General features: G+C 39.8%; 1 protein-coding gene across 2 annotated transcripts; it reads right to left on the bottom strand.

Annotated features, from left to right (window-relative positions):
* Positions 1-255: 255 nt before the first annotated feature.
* lnx2b (ligand of numb-protein X 2b) lies at positions 256-18,443 on the bottom strand. Of its 2 annotated transcripts, none has more exons than XM_038699388.1 (10): positions 18,188-18,443; positions 11,987-12,569; positions 9,878-10,071; positions 8,194-8,393; positions 5,507-5,938; positions 4,206-4,349; positions 3,088-3,262; positions 2,170-2,413; positions 1,900-2,058; positions 256-1,794 (listed from the first exon to the last, which is right to left on the bottom strand). In XM_038699388.1, exons 2-10 carry the CDS (start codon positions 12,388-12,390, stop codon positions 1,659-1,661), a joined length of 2,088 nt encoding a protein of 695 aa, XP_038555316.1. In that variant the 5' UTR covers positions 12,391-12,569; positions 18,188-18,443; the 3' UTR covers positions 256-1,658. The 2 variants fall into 2 exon arrangements, with proteins under 2 accessions (XP_038555316.1, XP_038555317.1); XM_038699389.1 differs by lacking the exon at positions 18,188-18,443 and adding an exon at positions 13,772-13,911.
* Positions 18,444-19,307: the final 864 nt, after the last annotated feature.

Raw genomic sequence — 19,307 nt, 5'->3', positions numbered from 1 at the left:
TGTGGTGAATTACTTCAAATATTTTCACTCATCTGTAGTCATTCATCTACTATTAGGGAATGTAGACTACAATTCTACAAAACTCCTCAGATTTCTCTGGCCATTATGAGATTGGAAACAAGAGCAGCTTGTGAAGCATGGTAACATTTACAAAACCTTTTATGTGGGATCTTTCCAGAACTGCTCAGCCTTCATACCACTGTAAGTGACATCCCCATAGTGCAGTTTGAAGCCATGACAAACAGAAGAACACCGTGATTTGTTATGGTTTTATTTAACATAATGAAACAGTGGACAGGCTAATACACACACAGTAGGTAGTGTGTGTATGTGTATATATATAGTATTCAATAAATCTTGTGTTAATTAAGATACAAGAAAGGCCACTGTGAATGTGTTGAACAAGGCCATTCTCCTTTGAGAACAGTTTATAACGAGGGGAAATAATGAGGAGAAACACATTGTGTATAGGGGAAGTTTAAGGCAAGATGTTCTGGTTTGTCCTCCAATGTCTACAGGGCACCCGCTTTTAAAGTAATTCAATGAGCCACTTGTTTGTTTTAAAATAAATACAAAGCACTGGTCTGGTCAATGGACATGAATCAATTAATAAATCAAAAGCTGAATATCTTATACATAAATGAACACCTTTGTTTAAGACCAAACAATCATCACGGAATTATTCGCTTCTAGATTCCAGCTCACAGTTTTAAATAACATAAATTTGTCCAAGCTTATTTCCTTTTGCAACATTTGCTAATATCAAGAGTTAACAGGAAATGCCTGGACCCAAGCTGTTTCCTACCAATGCATTTCTACTGAAATGGTCTATGCAGGTTTCCAGTTAAGACTGTGATGATTTTACTGATTACTTTTATGGCTTAGATAGGACTGGATCTCAAATATTCCAGACTCTTTAAGCCCTTTTAAACTGAACCTTCCTGTCTGCACAAGCATGAAAGTGTCAAGTTAAGTGTCTATTTATAACACAGTGTAGCTATAGATTTTATTCTTAACGTCACTTTATTGCACGTTTTGAAAATGCAAGGTAAATAAAATTGATGATATCACACTCGCCAGCCATTTTGTAACATGTAGTCATCTATAATTCTTCATCACAACTGTCTACATATATTTTAAGCACTACATGTCATCTTTGGACGCTGTTTGTGAATCACTTGAATAAAGTCGTGACTACAAAATGAGAACATGATTTAACAGGAAAGTAAAAAAAAAAAAATACAGAAAGTATACAGAAAAGGATTAAAGGATAAAAAAGGTGTTAAAAAAAAAAAGCAACGCCTTCCAGTTTGTCCTTGGGATATAATTCACTGATTGTCATCATTTTTGCACCCTGATTAAACCCATTTTGTGCAATCATCTGTCCTTTGAGTGTGGGAGGACAAACAGGTACCTGCTGAGGCTATGCTCAGGAAAATAATTTCCATTGTACACATGATGGTTCTTAAGTACTCACATGTTCTGTATTACATAACTGATCTAAACACAAGAAAGTAACCTAACAATGAGTTACATATGGAAGGGAGAGAGAGTGGACCAGTCAAGAATGCAGCAGAACAGGGCAAATATCTGTGTGTACATGTGAACAGTTAAGAGGGTGATAAAAGAAAAGTGAGTAAATGGGAATGAGAGTTTTGCTACACAAGACTCCCAGGCCAGGACACCACAGTCAGTGTGACTTTATTCTTCTGCAGCTTCAGCATGGGGATGAGAGAAGAGTTGTTCATCCCCACTGTTGTGGCTCCGTTTACCGCCACTATCTCATCACCACACCTGGAGAAAGAAACAGGCCATTAATGTGGAGTCTGGCGGGTAAGAGTGATGATAGGGTACAGGAGCTAGTTACGTCATGTGGGAGTCAAAATGGGCTTAACTTACTTGAGGCGTCCGTCAAAATGAGCCGGCGTGCCAGGCACAATGGTTTTGATGAAGAAAGGCTGCTGGCCGTGGCTCTCTTCATAGCCCCCGACAATACTGAAGCCCCAGCTCTCGTTGTTGGTCTTCTGCAGGACGATGTCCCGGCACCAGTGCATGTGACTGAAATGATGAGGGCAGAGTTAGAGCTAACTCTTTCATTTAAAAATGAACAGAACACTTGAAGTGGAGGAACAGAATTCAGGTAATTTGTGGTGCTGAAGGCGGCTTTACCTCGGTAATCCCAGCCAGCGAGTCCACAGCGGTGTCCAGTTGAGGGTGTCATCTCGTGTGTCGTCTACAGGTTCCAGTTCTTCCAAGTTTGCAGCCTCGGCGTCTTCCTCTGAGTCCTCTGAAAGGGTCTGGATGACGCGGAGGACCACCTGTGACTGAGCTGTCTGGGCCTTCAGCACAGAAACTGCCTCGTTGTAGGTCAACTGGGTCAGATCAACACTGTTGATGCTCAGCAGAACGTCGCCTGGGGAAACAAATTATGATGTCAACATGGATAGACATTTTTGTTAAGAGGTTCTTTGTGTTCAACATGAGGAGGAGTTTTTAATTTTTTTAATCCTTGGTGAAATCAATTTGCTGTCAATTCAACCAGATGGCTAAATCTCTTCTTCTTCGCCCTTTTCTAACTTGGCAAACAACAAAGCTGCACATCACCGCCAACATCTGTATACATACAACTGAACAAGTATGAAATGATCAATGAACACTACATGTTAACCAGAAGCAATTCCCGAGCTACTGCCCTGATGAAATCCTCATTTTAATTGTGTATTCGTTACTTATTGTAAGTCACTTTGGACAAAAAGAGTCTGCTAAAAGCCCTAAATGAAAATGCATTTGACTAAATAGGCATTTAAAGTGTATGACCACAGAGAAGGTTCAATGCATCTAAATGTTGTCTACGATGTTTATGGCATCGTTTCTACACCATACACACAGAGTCATTTAAAAATTTAAAGACTTTATAGACAAATAATTAATCGGGAAAATAATTGTCAGATTAACCGATAATGAAAGTAATTGTTAGTTGCAGCTATAGCCGTGAAAAATAACATTACAAAGACACATTGCAAAGCCTAAAGCTTCTAATACAAATTCCTTATTAAAAGTCAAAATTACAGATCACCAGATTAATACCCTTTTTAATGGTGCCATCTCGGTGCAGACAGCCGACAGGCTGCACACTTGTGATGTAAACAGGCAGGCGGCTGCGACAGTCCCTCCCCCCGGCAATGGTGATGCCCAGGGAAAGCCGAGGCTCCTTCTTTAGGCTCACATTCTTCTCCTGACTGGAAAACCCTCCTGGAGGATCCTATATGAACAATGAGACAAATGAATACAAAGCAATGACAAGTACAATGTTTATCAATATATTGATAAAAATCACATACAGATATTTAAAATAATGCTGATATTGTTCACCATGTTTCACAAAGAATTGTTGTTTAATCTTTTTTTTGTTTGAGATAACGCACGTGAAGTCTGTGCTGCCAATTAACTTTAGCCTCTCAAGGACCCTTTGACTTAACTGATTCCTCTCTCAAAACCACTCGTAGAAACAAATGTGAAACATTTGAGAAGGAGCTGAGAGGTAAGAGTAGAGGGCACGTGTGAGGATCAACACTAAGCTCTCGTAGTGGAAAAGATGTGTGGAAAATGACAGCTTCCACCAGCCTCCTAGTTTCTCTCTGGAGTCTGTAAACCATCAGAAGGGAAGCTGGGGGGAGGTGGGGGCTCTTCCTTCCCCCCAGCAGGGAACCCATCCCCCCCCAGCAAGACGAAAAGACTCGTCTCTGCAGGTGAAAGCAAACTGTTACCAGCTTTGATCCTCTGCCACGCAAAGAAACAACCAAAAAAACAACAAGACAGTGGCCCCGTAGCAGCAGAGTGAGCAGCACCCCAGGCCTTTTGATCAGGACAGAAGGAGGCCCCAGAGAAGGGCTTTCATCTCCGCTCACCAATGCAGGTGTCTGCTATCAAAGCTTCTCACCCCAAATTGGGGGGTAGCTATTCTTTCTACTGACAGTGTATGGTACAACCAAGTGTAACTGACAAAGGAGTGATCATCACAATTAAACTGTGTTAACAGAAACATGTAAAGTTTGTAAGATACTGGGACCAACATTAATGTTAGTGGTGTAAAAGGAAGTTAGAATTCCAGCAGCCAACAGCTGGCAAGGGTCCAAATAAATATAAATATAACCTTTATTTAAAAAAGTAGTTTGAGCATTGGTTTGTGAGGAAATATATATTACCTTCATGTAGGTGGACTGGCGCCTAAAGTACTGCGGCTCAGCCCTCCTGGCTGCTCTGCTGTGAGGTCCCTCTCTGCTGCCGCCGCCGTCCTCCTGAGTCTCTGCAGGTCTCATCACCACGAAGTTCACACGCGCCTCACTCCCCTAAATGCACAAAAAACTTAATTATTTCCACAGCAAATACATATACGGCACTGTTATGAGTTCTGCGATCACTGATGTTTTGGTGTTAATTTTGGTAGTTGTCCATGTTTTGTGCAACAACGCATCATTTAAGTTGCTGACATTTTCCATAATTATCGAGTTGTCAGGCTGATTTGCTACCTTTAGTTGATAGTAATTTCAGGATGGAATTCAACGTGCAGAGACTTACAACATGCTTGAGATGCATACTCCTTCACATTTAACTCATTTAGACAACTTTATTTTTTCCCTTGCTAGCAGTGGCTTTGGCAATATTAGCTCACTTTTCCTTTAGAGCAAGATGTCTGGACAGAAGTAAAAGCCATGAACTTTTGTACAGATATCCATTCTCCCAAAGAGGATTTTTGTTGACCCCTTGAATTTTCCCTTCACCAACACTATCAGGCCAAAATATCTCATAAATGGTCAGTTGTCATTGTCAGACTGACATAAAATCGGTAGGTTGAATTCATGCTCTTCAGTAAATCCGGTGTTCCTCTTGGGTAAATCTTGATCAAGTTTTACTGAGGCAAAGGCATTTTCTATTGCGCCACGCTCAGAACAATACATGGGCCAAATTAGTAGCCCAACTACTTTTAAGATTCTATTGTCAGTATCTTGTTTGCTCTTATTAATTACTTTTGTCTTGTGCAGTGTAATGAAGGCTGCAACTTCTAGGCTAGAAAGGCTTGAGGCTTTTAGAGAAGTTTCTTGTTGCTCCATTCAAGTGCTTGTGAGAAACCCCAATAAATGGTGGTGGGAAACTAACAACAAATAAGAACTGACTGACAAATAACTTGCATTCTTTTCAGAAAGTCCATGTTTGCATTTTGTTTGTCTTCTTTGTTTTTCAGCCTGTATTTTTTAAAACGTAGTTCATTAGTGCAGCACTTTCTGGCAACAATCTCAAAAATCTGTCTGTAATTTCTTAAACACACCAACAAAGAGGAATTAAATTACTCCCTGCTCACAACTACATTATTACAATAACATAACTTGGACAAAAAAAGAAGGTGTCTATATGTTTTCTTTGGTCAGCAATAATGTAGTGTATGTCATTAATTAGTAGTTAATGAGCTAAAGTTTATAAAATCATATCTTTGGTTCCTTTAATATACCTGTATGATTAGGGCAGCGCTCTCAGGTGTACCATGCCTCAGGTCATGTCCATTTATGGCCAACACCTTGTCATTGTTCTTCAGTTTTCCATCTCTGGCTGCCAAGCCACCAGAAAGCAGGTCCAGGATGAAAACCCCACTCTCATCCGATTTGCGGATGAGTTTGATGCCGAGTGGTTCGCTGCGCTGACTCTTCATTAGCGTCACCTGGAGGACTGAACCGGGGCTGTGATTGGAGGTAGAGTTGCCATGGGGACTGTGAGAGGGCTGGGAGGCAGTGGAAGTGGTGCCAGAGGAAGGGTGATGATCAGACCGTTGATCCCTCGATTTGAAACCTTTCTCCTGCATAACAGTGATCCTGAGGAGGGAACGCTGACGCAGCACTGCGATGGCCCGGGCATGGGGGACTGAAGCCAAACTGACATCATTCACCTGGAGACACAACACCACAGAGAAAAGAAACAACACAGTCAGTGGTGGAGCAGCCCAACACAAACACAGTAGATCATCATCTGTACATGTATGCTGCCATTGTAGAAAGTTTTTTGTTAAGCAGAAAAGTGATATGAACTAATCATATTACTTTTCCTACAAGATAGTTGTGTTAAAAAGTGGAACTTTGACTTGATTATGTTAAAACATAAAGCTCTGACATATCTGACTTTTATGTCATATCTGACTGTCTTTGTTCTGCATTAGAAGGATCGGAACATAACAAAATACTAGTTACAAGTTATCATCAGCTTGCCGCTTCTGTTTAAAATAAGAGACTAAGTGGTATTTTTATTACAATCTGATGTGAAAGTAGGTCTTCACAAAAATCAATGCATCGATTCAAGGGGAAGAAAGATCGAGTTTCAAGATCTCAGTCATTAAATTGTTCTTTACATACACCATCTTTCCACAAAGCCAAAAAAAACTGCAGCTAATGTTTCACATCCTGAAGGCAGCCTGTTGCCTGGCAGGTTTTTGTTTTCATCTCTAGGTATGGGATTGGTTGGCTTTAGAGGCAAAGCTGCCTTTTGGAGGACACACTACAGCAGGGGTGCCAGAGTCGAGGCTGAAAGCTATATAAGCTCGGTTTACAGCGGTACTGCATTCCAGGAGAACCGGAGGATAGAAATCCAAGGAGGAGGACATTGTTGGAAGAGAGGAAAACACAACGTATTAAAATCTCCAGTTAGTCATATTCTGCACTTCTATTCTCCTCTGTGGAAACCACAAGTGTTGCTGCAGATAATATACTAAACCAAGTAAATACATTTACCATTTACACAGGTGTTGACACTAACCTCTAATATTAAGTTAATAAAATGTCTATAAAAGTGGCATTGGAGCCACAACATTTAGTCGAATAATCGATTAGCTCAGGGATTTCTAAATTCTGAGACTATGGGCCTCTCCTCAAACAAAGCTTGGAAAAAGGCTACTTGCTTAGTTTTGCGACATTCCTGGACATCTATGGGATCATGATTATGTCATTTCATCCCATACACACTCAACAATTGAGCCAAGATAGCCGCATATTGCTATGACGTGACATCACTTCAGACTACACCAAATACGTAAAAAAAAAAGGTCTGTCCTTTCACATATGTTTTGGTCTTGTCCGAAATTAAGCAATGTCTAGCCTTTTCAGACGTCCTAGAAGTACCCATAAACCTTCTGCTATAATGGCGATATTTGGAGTGGTTCCACAAGATGTGCACTATAGTCGGCAAGAAAAAAACATGATTGTCTTTACATCTCTTCTAACTAGATGACTTATACTCCTTAAATGGAAAGAAAAACTCACCCAACATTGAAGTTATGGAATGGAGATTTTGCACATTTGCACATTTCACTATTCATCAAGAAGATATGTTACAAAAGTTTATGTGATGTGGCACATATTTTCATATTTTGAAACAGACGTCATTGACAGTACAGTCTAACACTTCTGACCCCATGCTGTATAGAGGTATATTTACACTGTATATTTATTTGTAATCCCCTTGTTTGTTTTTGTGTTTTTTGTTACCAATTATTTATTCTAATTTTATTTAATTAATTAAAAACTGAATTTTATTAATTCATTAAAAAATGAGGCAAAAGCCTTTGAGATAATTTTTTTCCTTTCTGACTTCTATTTGTAATCTCTGTCACAGGGTGGGGTTGCTATGTGCTCACCCAATTGTATCTGTCACTCTTAAATACCCATAAAAAGACAGCAAAAAAAGGTCTGTCCTAAAGCATTTATTAGTTTCTGACTCTGGGAAAGTGGGAAAGACAGTAAACGTCGCCAAATGAAATTAATGTATCTCTATTATATATTGTTATATGCAGCCATAAATGGCACAAAAAAGTATTAGACTACCATTAGCAGAAAACTTGTTTTATAATAACGTTTCATATGACTCTTCAGCAACCAGTCAAAGTTGTTTACACTGACATGACGTGTTTGGCCCGCCAGTCTTAATCACACCTTGTTACCATGGAGCTAAAACTTGTTTATCTTGAATTGCTACGTTTCCTGCTGCAAAGCAACCTGTTTACAATATCACGACAATGGTATTTATGGAAAGATATGTTGAACTGAATTGTGTCACACTATGCCACCAGAATTCCCATGCTGAAAAAGAGATAAATACATAACATTGTGGGCTTTATTATCCCAGCACTTTTCTCACTTAGTTTATGACTCTCACCTCTAAGATATGGTCCCCTGGAGCAAGTCTGCCATCGCGAGCTGCTAGCGAGTCCCTGACAATCTCCTGGATGACTATGTTCCCCAGTGGTGTGTCTTTCCCCCCCACGATGCGAAGGCCCAGCTCCTCATCCGTCTCCTCTCTGAACAGCTCCACCACATTGGCCTCGGCCACAAGACTGGACCGCAGGGGGGTGTTGTCTGGAGGGAAGAGGCACAGGAAATCAGGCAGAATAAATATAGCTGTAAACCCTGTTTATGAAGCAAATATCCCCACTCTACAGCATTTGTTTGCTGAGCTGCACCTTGTAAAATACCTGAAAAACAAACTATGTGATAATAAAGTTTGTGCTAGCCACCATTCCTATCAGAAGTTGTAACACTATACTCTCTCCCAGCTTAAATCTGGGAAAGTGACAATGTCATAAAAAATTATTCCAACAGGCACTTGCACTCAGGCAATCATACATGTTAACAAACCCCCAGGTTAGCTAGGTTAGCAGTTAAACAGTAAAATTATTATTTAAATTGTCAGCACTCACAGTTTATAGACTAACCTCCTTGTTTAATTTTGTCCTAACATACTGCTGTTGCACAAGCACACAGTTTTCCTGCGCAATGACAGATTTTTTTCAGACGCCCTCACTCTCGCTTTACCTGGCAACTTTTTTTAAAGATTATCTGGCCACTTGTGTTTCTAACTTCTTTGTGGTGATGTCACCATCTTCCCAGATCTCAGCAATTACTTAAGTGAATACAATGTTACAATAACTTATTCTAATGATAGACAGAACTATGAAGACACCACCCAAGTAGCAATTAACTGGAATTATCCTTTAGAAGAGCACTAGGGAGATTTGATGTTTGTGGAAAAATAAGATAGCATCTTCTACAAATCTCCTTACTGTATGCATGGAGACAGATATTGATCTTCTAACCTAACGCCCAGGAAAAGTGGCAAGAAATTTTGTTTACCAAAATTCTGGAGTAGTCTCCACTGGTAGAGACATGCATAAAATGATGATTTGTCAAACAATAACCTCTTTTTGAACTTTACTTTTTACCATTTGTTTTTACAGCACACAGTGAAGAGTAACACACAGAGAAACAGAGTGGATCTCAACTTGTAAAATAACACAAGTCAGCTCGTTGTACATCACAGATTTTAAGAGCATACAACAGTAATTTGATTAAAATACAGATTATAAAGACAACAATGCAAGCTTCTTTGTGGCATGGTACAGGCTTGCAAGCTGCTTTTAGGGTTTTTCCCTGGGATGACAAGGTTTGGTTAAAACATCTGTGAGTTGGTACATGTTCCTACGACTTGGCTGATGATTCACCTGTTACAGACTCAAAAAGAATCACGAATCAAAACCTCAAGGCTAAAAACATTGGCATTTCCCATCTGTGTTTTGACAACCACCCCCACTGAAGGGGATGGGCATGAGGATTTAGGGTTTTGCAATTGCCTCAGCAAGAAAACTATTTCTGTTCAACCTATGAGCTTCCATAAACATAACATTATAACAGTATGACCAACCTCCTACTGCAAATCATTTCCTAAGAAGTGTTGATTCTAGTTATCATGTTTGTGCTGTGTTGTGTTACTTGTATGGAAAACAGACTCTGGACTGAATCACTAATTTCTTTGTGGTTGTTTGTGTGATGAACTGACTCCATACCATCCTCACTTTCTTCATAGGCAGGGTTAATCAGCCCAGGCTCAGGCTGATCTCGGGGTGGATTTCGGCACACAGTTACTGAATGTTTAGCTTCACCAGACAACTCTCCGTCACTCTTACGTCCCTTTAGCTCATTCCACGAGGGCCTCTTCCTCTTCTCTGCTTCCTCCCGCAGTCTTCGAAAAACAGGACATCTGAGGAAAGACAGGAACAAGGTGGAAACTAGTAAAGAGAATGATTTGGCTGATGATCGACCAATGACTTTACTTTTTAACAATCATTTTGATGCAACGGAAAGGGATGTTCTGAGCTACGAAGTAGTGTCAGGGACGGATGAACACAGAAATGTAAAGAAATAAAAAAGGGTGTTAAAAGATGAGACAAGAGTGTTTTTATGCACAGGATTAGGAAGAGAAGCACTATGCAGATGAGTAGACAATTTCACTGCATTGCAGTGTCTGGGTGAGATAGGTTGATTCTGATTAAGTCAGTCAGAATGCTGGGACCGCTGCTTGATCCTCATGCCTGAACTTTGTCTCCTCATTGTTTACACAGAGAGGCTGCAGCAGGACAATCTTGCCACCCGCAACTGACTGCATCATGGTTGGCCAGCACGATGATTGCGTGACGACTGACGTGCACCTTGCCTTGAGCTCAATAATTACAAGTTTGTGCGTTCATAGTGGAACTGCGCTACCAGGAATAAATTGTACGGCAACATAGGGGGAAATCACAGTCTCTGTAAGGGCATGTTGAGGAAATACAAACAATTTTGATGATAGTTATTTTACATTCCTGAGAAGTATTCAGAATAATGTTTACCTTCAAGTGGAGATACATCCATATATGTACCTAGGGGGTACACGACATTCGATACGCCTTACGATATAATAGATCCACTTATTTGCCAAGAGTTAGATGAGAATATTGATACCGCTCTCCTATTTGTACGATATATGTTAAATTACAAGTTAGCCGAAATTTTGTTTGGATTAAACAAAACAAGATTTACAATGTTAATAAGTGAACATCAGAGGTGTTGGATTGATTTGCTACATTAAATAAAGCCAAAAAATCTGTTTACTCATGCTTTCACTCTTCATACTAAGCTAAGCAGCATCAGCTTCACATTATACAGACAGATATAAAAGAGTGATATTACTCGCCTCTTACTCTTGAAAAGAAAGAAAGTGTTGAACCATTCATTTAATGACCACATGAATGGTCACTGGGATTCGTTTTCAGCGCACGAAGGCTCGACTTAGAGCACTTTGTGGAGTAAAAAGTAATTAAACCGCAAGGAATCCGCAAGTGTCATCTTTAGAGTGTTGTCTTGCTATGAATTTTTATGTTGTGCTCACTGCTTTGTTTATATGCCCACCTCGTACTAATGGACAACTCTTTAGATGTATTCTCCCTGATTTGCCCTGATCTCCATTTAAACCTGTGCCTTAAATCCCTTGCATTCCTTCCTGCAAAAAGCCTTGTGTGCCTCTTGACAAATTGATGAAATACAGGACACTTATATTGGTCTCCCTCTCTAATACATCATCCATCACACTGTGTGAAACAGTCAGGCTTTCCCTTCCTGCAGCACAATAGACAAGTCTCTTCTGCTTAAGTTGAGGTCTGCTTCTGCCTCAGTCTGTGATTTTACTTTTCTACAGCAAACTGCAGCTATTACCAGAGGTGACAGAAGGGTCAAAAAGTATTATTTGCTATACTATTATAAAATGGTTACATTACATTTATCTGACACTTTTATCCAAAGCGACTTACAATTGCTATACATGTCAGAGGTCGCACGCCTCTGGAGCAACTAGGGGCCAAGTGTCTTGCTCCGGGACACAATGGTGGATGGGTCACAGTGGGGGATTGAACAAGGGTCTCTCACACCAAAGGAATAGTCTTATCCATTGCGCCATCACCACCCACATTACATAGTATGGCTGTTCATGATATTGTGAACACTCGATTGTAGTGATCAAGCACAACAGGGATCATGAAGAATAACATATCCAATGACCATTCATTTTAACCAGGTAAACATCTCACAATATCCACTGAAACAGCTGTCATGACCCGTGAACATCCCATCCAGAGTCTTACCTGTTGTGCAGGTGAGGCTGCAGTTCACAGCGTTGCATCTGCTGCTGACACTCATTGTGGGGGCACATCACATTCAGCTTGTCCAGCAGGTTCCTGACCAGCAGACTGGAGGGGCGGCATTGGTTTAACTGCAGCCGCTGGCGGTCCACAGGGCAGAAGTCCTGCTCTTTCAAGAAGTTGCTCAGACAGTGGAAGCAATAGGTGTGGCCACAAGGGGTGTCCATAGGTCTGAGGAGGGGCTGCAGACAGATGTGGCAAACCAGTTCATCGTCCACCTCATCCTGGTACTCGTACAGGTGGCTTTCCAGGCCATCATGCTGCTGGCCACACTCCTTACATACCCGCGCCCACGACAGACCTGCTGCGCTACTGCTGCCAGGAACTTTGATTTCTGTTGTAGCCATTAGCTTAGTGAGGTCAGTCCAAAAGTCTGTGTCTCGGGAAAATATCTGTGTCCTCTTATCTCCTTAAAAACTGGGTTTGGTATATTTCATAAGTCTATGCAGAATCCATTCAAACTGTGACAGTGAAACAATGATCCAAAGAGTCAAAAATGTTATCTCCATGTCTTCATTTGGATTTTCTGTTGAGAGATAAAAACAGTAAGCTCTACTGTTGGACTATTTCTACTCATATCGGCCAGCTCCACAGGAAATGACAAATCCACAGAGCAGCAGCAGTATGGCAGCAAGCCGCAGCTGCTTCCTCTCAGCTAGTTTCCTGAGGGACAAAAGGAATTCTAAACTCAGCTAAAAGTCACCATGCTCCACACTGAAATGGCTAAACCCTGTGAAATGAGGCAAGAAAAAATTGACTAAAGTCAAACTGCTGCTAATGGGAAGGAACAAAGGCATGGCACTACACAAGGGTAAGAATTTTTGAATGAACTGGGCAGAAATACAACCCCCATCACTAATGACCCCTTGCACCCTTTTGGCAGTGGTCTCCATCCCTTTGTGCAGCTACTAATCTCCTTTAATTCCTTCTCATAAGGAGAGTGCTGATTAGAACGCATTCTTTGGAGAAACTTTTGGCCGCTGACTCCACATATGAACAAATATATTAAACAAACTGACGTGACTTACACCAAACAGACTGAGTTAGAACTCATAAAATCTAACTTGTAAGATAAATTGCATGGATTTTTAATTAAATAAATTGTTAAGGGTGAACATTTATTAGCTGCTCATTATTAAAGTAAATGGCTTTTGTGCCTTTGAGCTGACACGCATCATTTCAGAAGACTGTATGCTGTCTGATAGAGCTGCACAATATGGTCAAATTATTTCTACAGATATTACAATTTGCGATATGATTCACGATTAGTGGGAATGATCATTTTTTTGTCACAGTTTTAAATTTTACTGAAAGAATTATTACAATCATGATGGTGTGACATTTGTTGGGGTCTGTACCAAACAAACAAACATGTTTTCTTACATCTGGAGAACAAGATGTGTAGGCAGTGGTATCTCTGCAGCACTACAGTATTTCATTATAATGCTGTTTAGTCACACATTTTACCTTCATAAAATTTGCAGCTTCTGTGATTTGGATATTACACTTGGCCTTTTTGTAATTTCGATAATATTAATTGTGTAGCCAATGTCTGAGTCTTACTGTCTGAGAAGCAACAGAGGCAAATAAATGCACAAATCACCACCAAATACCACCATAAGATGCATGGCTTTCTCCTAAGAACACAAAGAGGCAAAGAAAACTGTTCTGTTGCACATTACCACATATGGAAAAGAAAAACATTAGCCACCACAATGAACTCACTACCTTCAGTTCCCTTTCGCTTTGTGACTCCAGTCCAGATTACAGGCCCAAAAAGACTTTATCTTCAGTGTTATTCCCTTGCAGAGACTCACCCGAGATGATATCTTTGTTGTCAAGAGCCCAGTAGCCACCGCACGCAAATGCGAGACTCTAACCTAGCAACTGCCTGAAGCCTGAATGAAACCAGAGCCCTGCCTCTCCAGCAGCACACCGTCAGAATAATGGCTCCGGATGTGTGTGTGTGTGTGTGCGTGGGCATGCATGTGCATGAGTTCTGACTGCATCGGTGTTAGGAATGCGAAGGGGAATTGGTGTAACTAGGCAGAGTGAGAGGAAAGTGTTCCTTCTACTTCTGTCAATGCCAGTGAATATATGTATATGTGAATGTGTGTGTGTGTGTGTGTGTGTGTGTATGTGTGTGTGTGTGTGTGTGTGTGTTGGGGGCTCAGACTGCTGATGTTCCAATACCACAGGTTAAGTGCTCTCAGTAGCTGGGTGACTGATTGTAAACATACAAAACCGACAACAAATGTGTGTGCACACACGTGGCTGAGTCTGGGTCTTAGCGACCTAAGACCCCCTTTCTCTCTTTGTCTTTACTATGTACAAGTGATACCTCATCCTGTAATGGATAGGCGTCATGGATCCTGTAGCACAGAGAAGGAGAGGCAGTAGAAACCAGGCTGTGCTCCATTTATTTGGAAATCACATAACCTGGTGCAGGAATGTGAAACAACAGATTAGTAATACATATACATTAAATACACTATGCTGCCCTGCTGCAAACGGGTCCAGCTGATTCTATCATCAATAAAACGTTCACAGTTTCACTCCTATACTTAAGGCGTACAATTTGTTTTGTGATAAAATGACATGCACTAGCTGGGAGTCACAGCGGGCCACAGAGAGCACCCAATGGCTTTCACCGATGATGCAGCATATCTTCATAAGAGCAGTGGCCAACTTCACTGGAAGACATGTAGCGACCCTGGAGACCCTCCTGATTATTGAGTCTGAAGGTGACTGGTTCTGTATCTATCACTGTCCACTATTACCTGACACAGCAGTATATCTCAATGTTTCCCAAGGAACATGACATCAATAAGGATACTCATTATTCTTGGGATCCTCCATGTGAAATGGAGACAAAATGCAAAAGCGTTACGTAAAAGAGGGCTGCACAGAAACTATTAGAATTGATTGAATAATCAATTAATCTATTAGTAGATTAACTACTGTCAGCTTTTTCAATGCAAGCTTTTATGCTTTTCTCAGTTTTACATCATTGTAAAATCATTGGGTTTTGGACTGTTGGTCAGACAAATCAAGCAATTTGAAGACGTCACCATAGACTCTGGGAAACTGTGACAGGCATTTTTCAGTTTTCAGACATTTTATAGACCAGTAGATTAACCAGGTAATAATGAAAATAATTGGCAGGTGTATTAATAATGAAAGTAATTGTTAATTGCAACAACAATAAAACTGAATATCTTTGGGTTTGGGGCTGTTGATCAGAGAAAACATGCAATATGGAGACATAACATTGGCCTTTGGGACATTTTGTTGCATTACTAACTAAACTAAGTGATGAAATAATTGATCAAAAATGTAGACAAGCCACAACAAAAATAATCATTAGCTGCTGCCCTTGAAAAATGTATCTACTACTTAAAAAACAAACAAACTTTGTTTCTTTTGAGTTGTTGAGTTTCTTTGGATCAATATAATATATTTGGATTAATATAACATATCTACCTCAACATCACAAGTACAGTCTCACACAGATATAAACTTATATAACTTAGAGATAAACTTAATCCTAATCCTACATTAGAGCAAGAAAATCTTTTCACAGGAATCCCACACTTGTAAAAACATTATAGAAGTCCATGTATGAAACTAGTAATAGGTTGGGTGAAATACATTTTAAAGCCAGCCAAAACACATCTGCTTGACACAACCAGCCTTGATCTGGGAACACCTTATGCAAATCAAATGCCTTGTATTCATGTGACAGTCTAAGCTTTCGAGGGAAATGTCTGTGGCTCGACTGTGTCCTCCAGTCTCCCAGAGGATTACCCGAGGTGGCGTCCCTTCAAAGCTGAGCTGAAATCACTCTCTTTGATGGCTGATATGAGTGAGTCACATGTGCTGCCACACCCTCGGTGAACACAGGTGAGGCCATGTTAGACAAATAATTTCTCCCTTGGAGTCCATAAGACAGGAGGTGTGTCATGTCTGCCTCTACATTACACCAATGACTAGTATTAGCAATGGAAATAACACATACAGTAAATGCTGCACATTAAATGGAAAATTAATCAAATTAATACCCTGAGGTGAATAAGTCATTATAATCAGTGTCTGAGTATGCCTATAATTACACATTACTCATCATTAGTGTTACATGGATATTTTCTCAAATCAGTGTCCTTAAATTTAAAGTAGTATTTCCTTTGTAATCAAAAGCCATCTATTTTTAGTACATTATGTAACTGATATAGCAAGGCAAAGTCTCCTGCCTTAAATACAATGACATTTGCATGGCATATCTGCAGGAATACTAAGCAACCACAACTTATTATTAAGCTGCCTCTGTGTTCAGCATGAAGGGCCGAAGGTAACTGTAATTCATAAACAAAAGTCCTCTGCGTATTTTCTTACTGTACTGAAAACAGAAAGGTGTACACTCACAGCTGATGATTCATTTTACTCAAAAATGAAAACAGTTAAATATTGCTATGTCCTAAGAACACAAAGAGGCAAAGAAAACTGTTCTGTTGCACATTACCACATATGGAAAAGAAAAACATTAGCCACCACAATGAACTCACTACCTTCAGTTCACGTTCGCTTTGTGACTCCAGTCCAGATTACAGGCACAAAAAGACTTTATCTTCAGTGTTATTCCCATGCAGCGATTTTCCGAAACGTATTTAGGGATCTTCACATTGTCTCAGTGTGACAACTATATTTGTATTCTTTTTTTTATCTCCACAACAATTCTGCTTAAAAAACTTTTAGTTGTTGTCTGCGTACTTGTAACAGCTACTGGCACAAATATTTTTATCAAACAGTAGTGCTGTTACTTGACTGAAATATTAGGTTAAGTCAGATTACCCTTGTTGAAAATCCTAGCAGCCCTTTTGAAGACTAGTCTTTGAAGTAACTGCATCGCTGCACATAATCACACTAAATTAGGCCAATTTGAGCATTTGTGCCATTTTTGCATCTTGACCAGTGGTGAAAGAAGTAGTCAAATCATTTACTTAAGTAAAAGTAGAAGAACTCAACATGCAGAATTGTCCTTTCGCTGTGCTGTCTGTTTGTACCCCCCATCCCTATATCTGCCCCCCTGTCCGGCCGGTGACAAATCAATACATAATTAATTCAATAATAAAACAGACAAAGGAGTATATTAATACTCTCTTGTTAAAGTAAAATCTGTCTGGCACAATATGGTATCCAGCTCATCATACTCTATACCAGGCTGCTGGGCAGGACTGGTTTTAAAAAAAACAAAAAACATGCAGAATTGTTAATTTCAGAATTATGTATTTAATTAGAATAATATTATTGAAGCATTAATATATGTATGCAGCATTGTTATGGTGAAGCTGCTCATGGTAGAGAAAAGTTAACTCCTAAGTATACTACTGAGTAGTATAATCTATTTATGATGCATCATATTTTATAAACTCATTACATTTGTATGTAGCTTTTTTCTCAGCAAAGTAACCAGTAAGTAGAACAATCAGATAACTGTAATGGAGTACATCTTCTGAAATGTAGCAGAAGTGAAGCATAAAGTTGAAATAAATGGAAATACTCAGTAAAGCAAGTCCAGTACTTCAGTAAATGTACTTAATACATACACAGAGACAACTAACCATCTATAATTCAGTGGTGCTGTCAACAAAGTTACCATTTGTACATGAAAAAGCTACTTAATAACAGTAACAAGGGCATTTGTAATCACTTTCCAGCCCTGCCTGGATGTGTGTCGTCAACGGGACCATAAATAACTCAGTGCCCCCTCTCTTGTCAGCCCATGGCTGTTGGTTTGTTCGTAATCACTACACTAATGTGTCAGATCCAAATGACAGAAGAGGTAATAAAAGTTAGGCTTCATAGGTATCAGTCAGACGGATGGATTCATGGTTAATACGGCGGTGTGCCATGGTTTCACCTTTAGCGCACAACCTGCTGAGAAAACGCTAACTGCTACACACCTTGAGAAAAGCTCAACGGAAACTCACTTTTCTGTCAACGAGTGAATACGTGCTCTAACACATCTACATTTTACCATTAAACACAGGCTTGGCGAAGCCCTGAAAAGTGTGAAACAGCCTTGTTTTGTGAATGTTTACATAAACAAAGAGAATTAGCTCAAGTCGAGACCGAAACTCGCCTTACCTGTGTGAAGGTTGTTTTCCGGAAGCAGCAGCTAACGTGTCGCTAGCTTAAACAAAGAGACCACTGTGAACTCAGTGGATAACGACTTTAATATAAGACAGCCTGAAGACTGGACAGCAGCCACACCGCCGAGGTTTTCTGACATTTTCTTTTTACCGCATTGCTGTGGTTGAATTACCACAGCCCGCTGTCCCAGGTGTAGCTCAACCTTCAGGGGAAGGCTGGCGACTCCCAGTTTCGATCACACAGTTGTGCGCCAACACACGTAGAGCACAGGAAGAAGTCCATGCAGGTGTACACAGCATGCTCTGCTACAGTAGGCTACCTGTACACAATACAGTATTACCTTTTTCAGTCACTTATAACAGAAACTGCTGGTGTACAACGAAATAACCTCATATGTTTTGTTATTATACTATACTAGGTACTAGTATGTTATACTATATCAGGCTATTACATTTCATAAAGGCAATTAGTCTGGTGCAGGTTTGAAAAGTAACTAAGAAGGCTACATCTACTCAAATACTGCACTTAAGTACAAAGAAACAGGCATTTGCACTTTATACTCCTTTAAATGTATCTGATAACTTTAGTTACAATTTACTTTGCAGATTCAGATTGTCAGTGCAAAATATAATCAACAATAACAATAAAATATCATCTATTGTTAAACCTTAATATAAGGTGCGATAAGATATGGGGTTAAATTAGCTCCACCTTATCAACAAATAAAATATATATGAGCCTAATATTATTGATTTAGATACACTGCATAAAGTAGTTTAAATGAACCCCACCCCTATACTAGCTGCAACACTAAAGTGATCAATCTATCAGTGATTATACTCCAATGATATAATATATAACTCTGAAATGTGCCATTCTGTATAATGTGTATTTTTACTTTTGGTACTGTAAGTATATTTTGATTTACTTTTAGTGAAATTTTGAATGCTGGACTTTTACCTTTACCAGACTATTTTTACACTGTAGTATCGTTACTTTTACTTAAGTAAATGATCTGAATACTTCTTCCTCCACTGCTCAGATGTACAATTTTTACATTTACTAGACTTGCTTACTTTGGTGCCACCACACACTTCACTTCACACCACTGTCA

This window comes from Micropterus salmoides, unplaced genomic scaffold (genome assembly GCF_014851395.1).
Source record: "Micropterus salmoides isolate LMB-PRFRI ecotype aquatic unplaced genomic scaffold, ASM1485139v1 Ms_hic_scaffold_5, whole genome shotgun sequence".
Classification (NCBI taxonomy): Eukaryota; Metazoa; Chordata; class Actinopteri; order Centrarchiformes; family Centrarchidae; genus Micropterus; species Micropterus salmoides.
The sequence above is the reverse complement of the archived record's forward strand: the minus strand, read 5'-3'. Positions and strand labels throughout refer to the sequence as shown.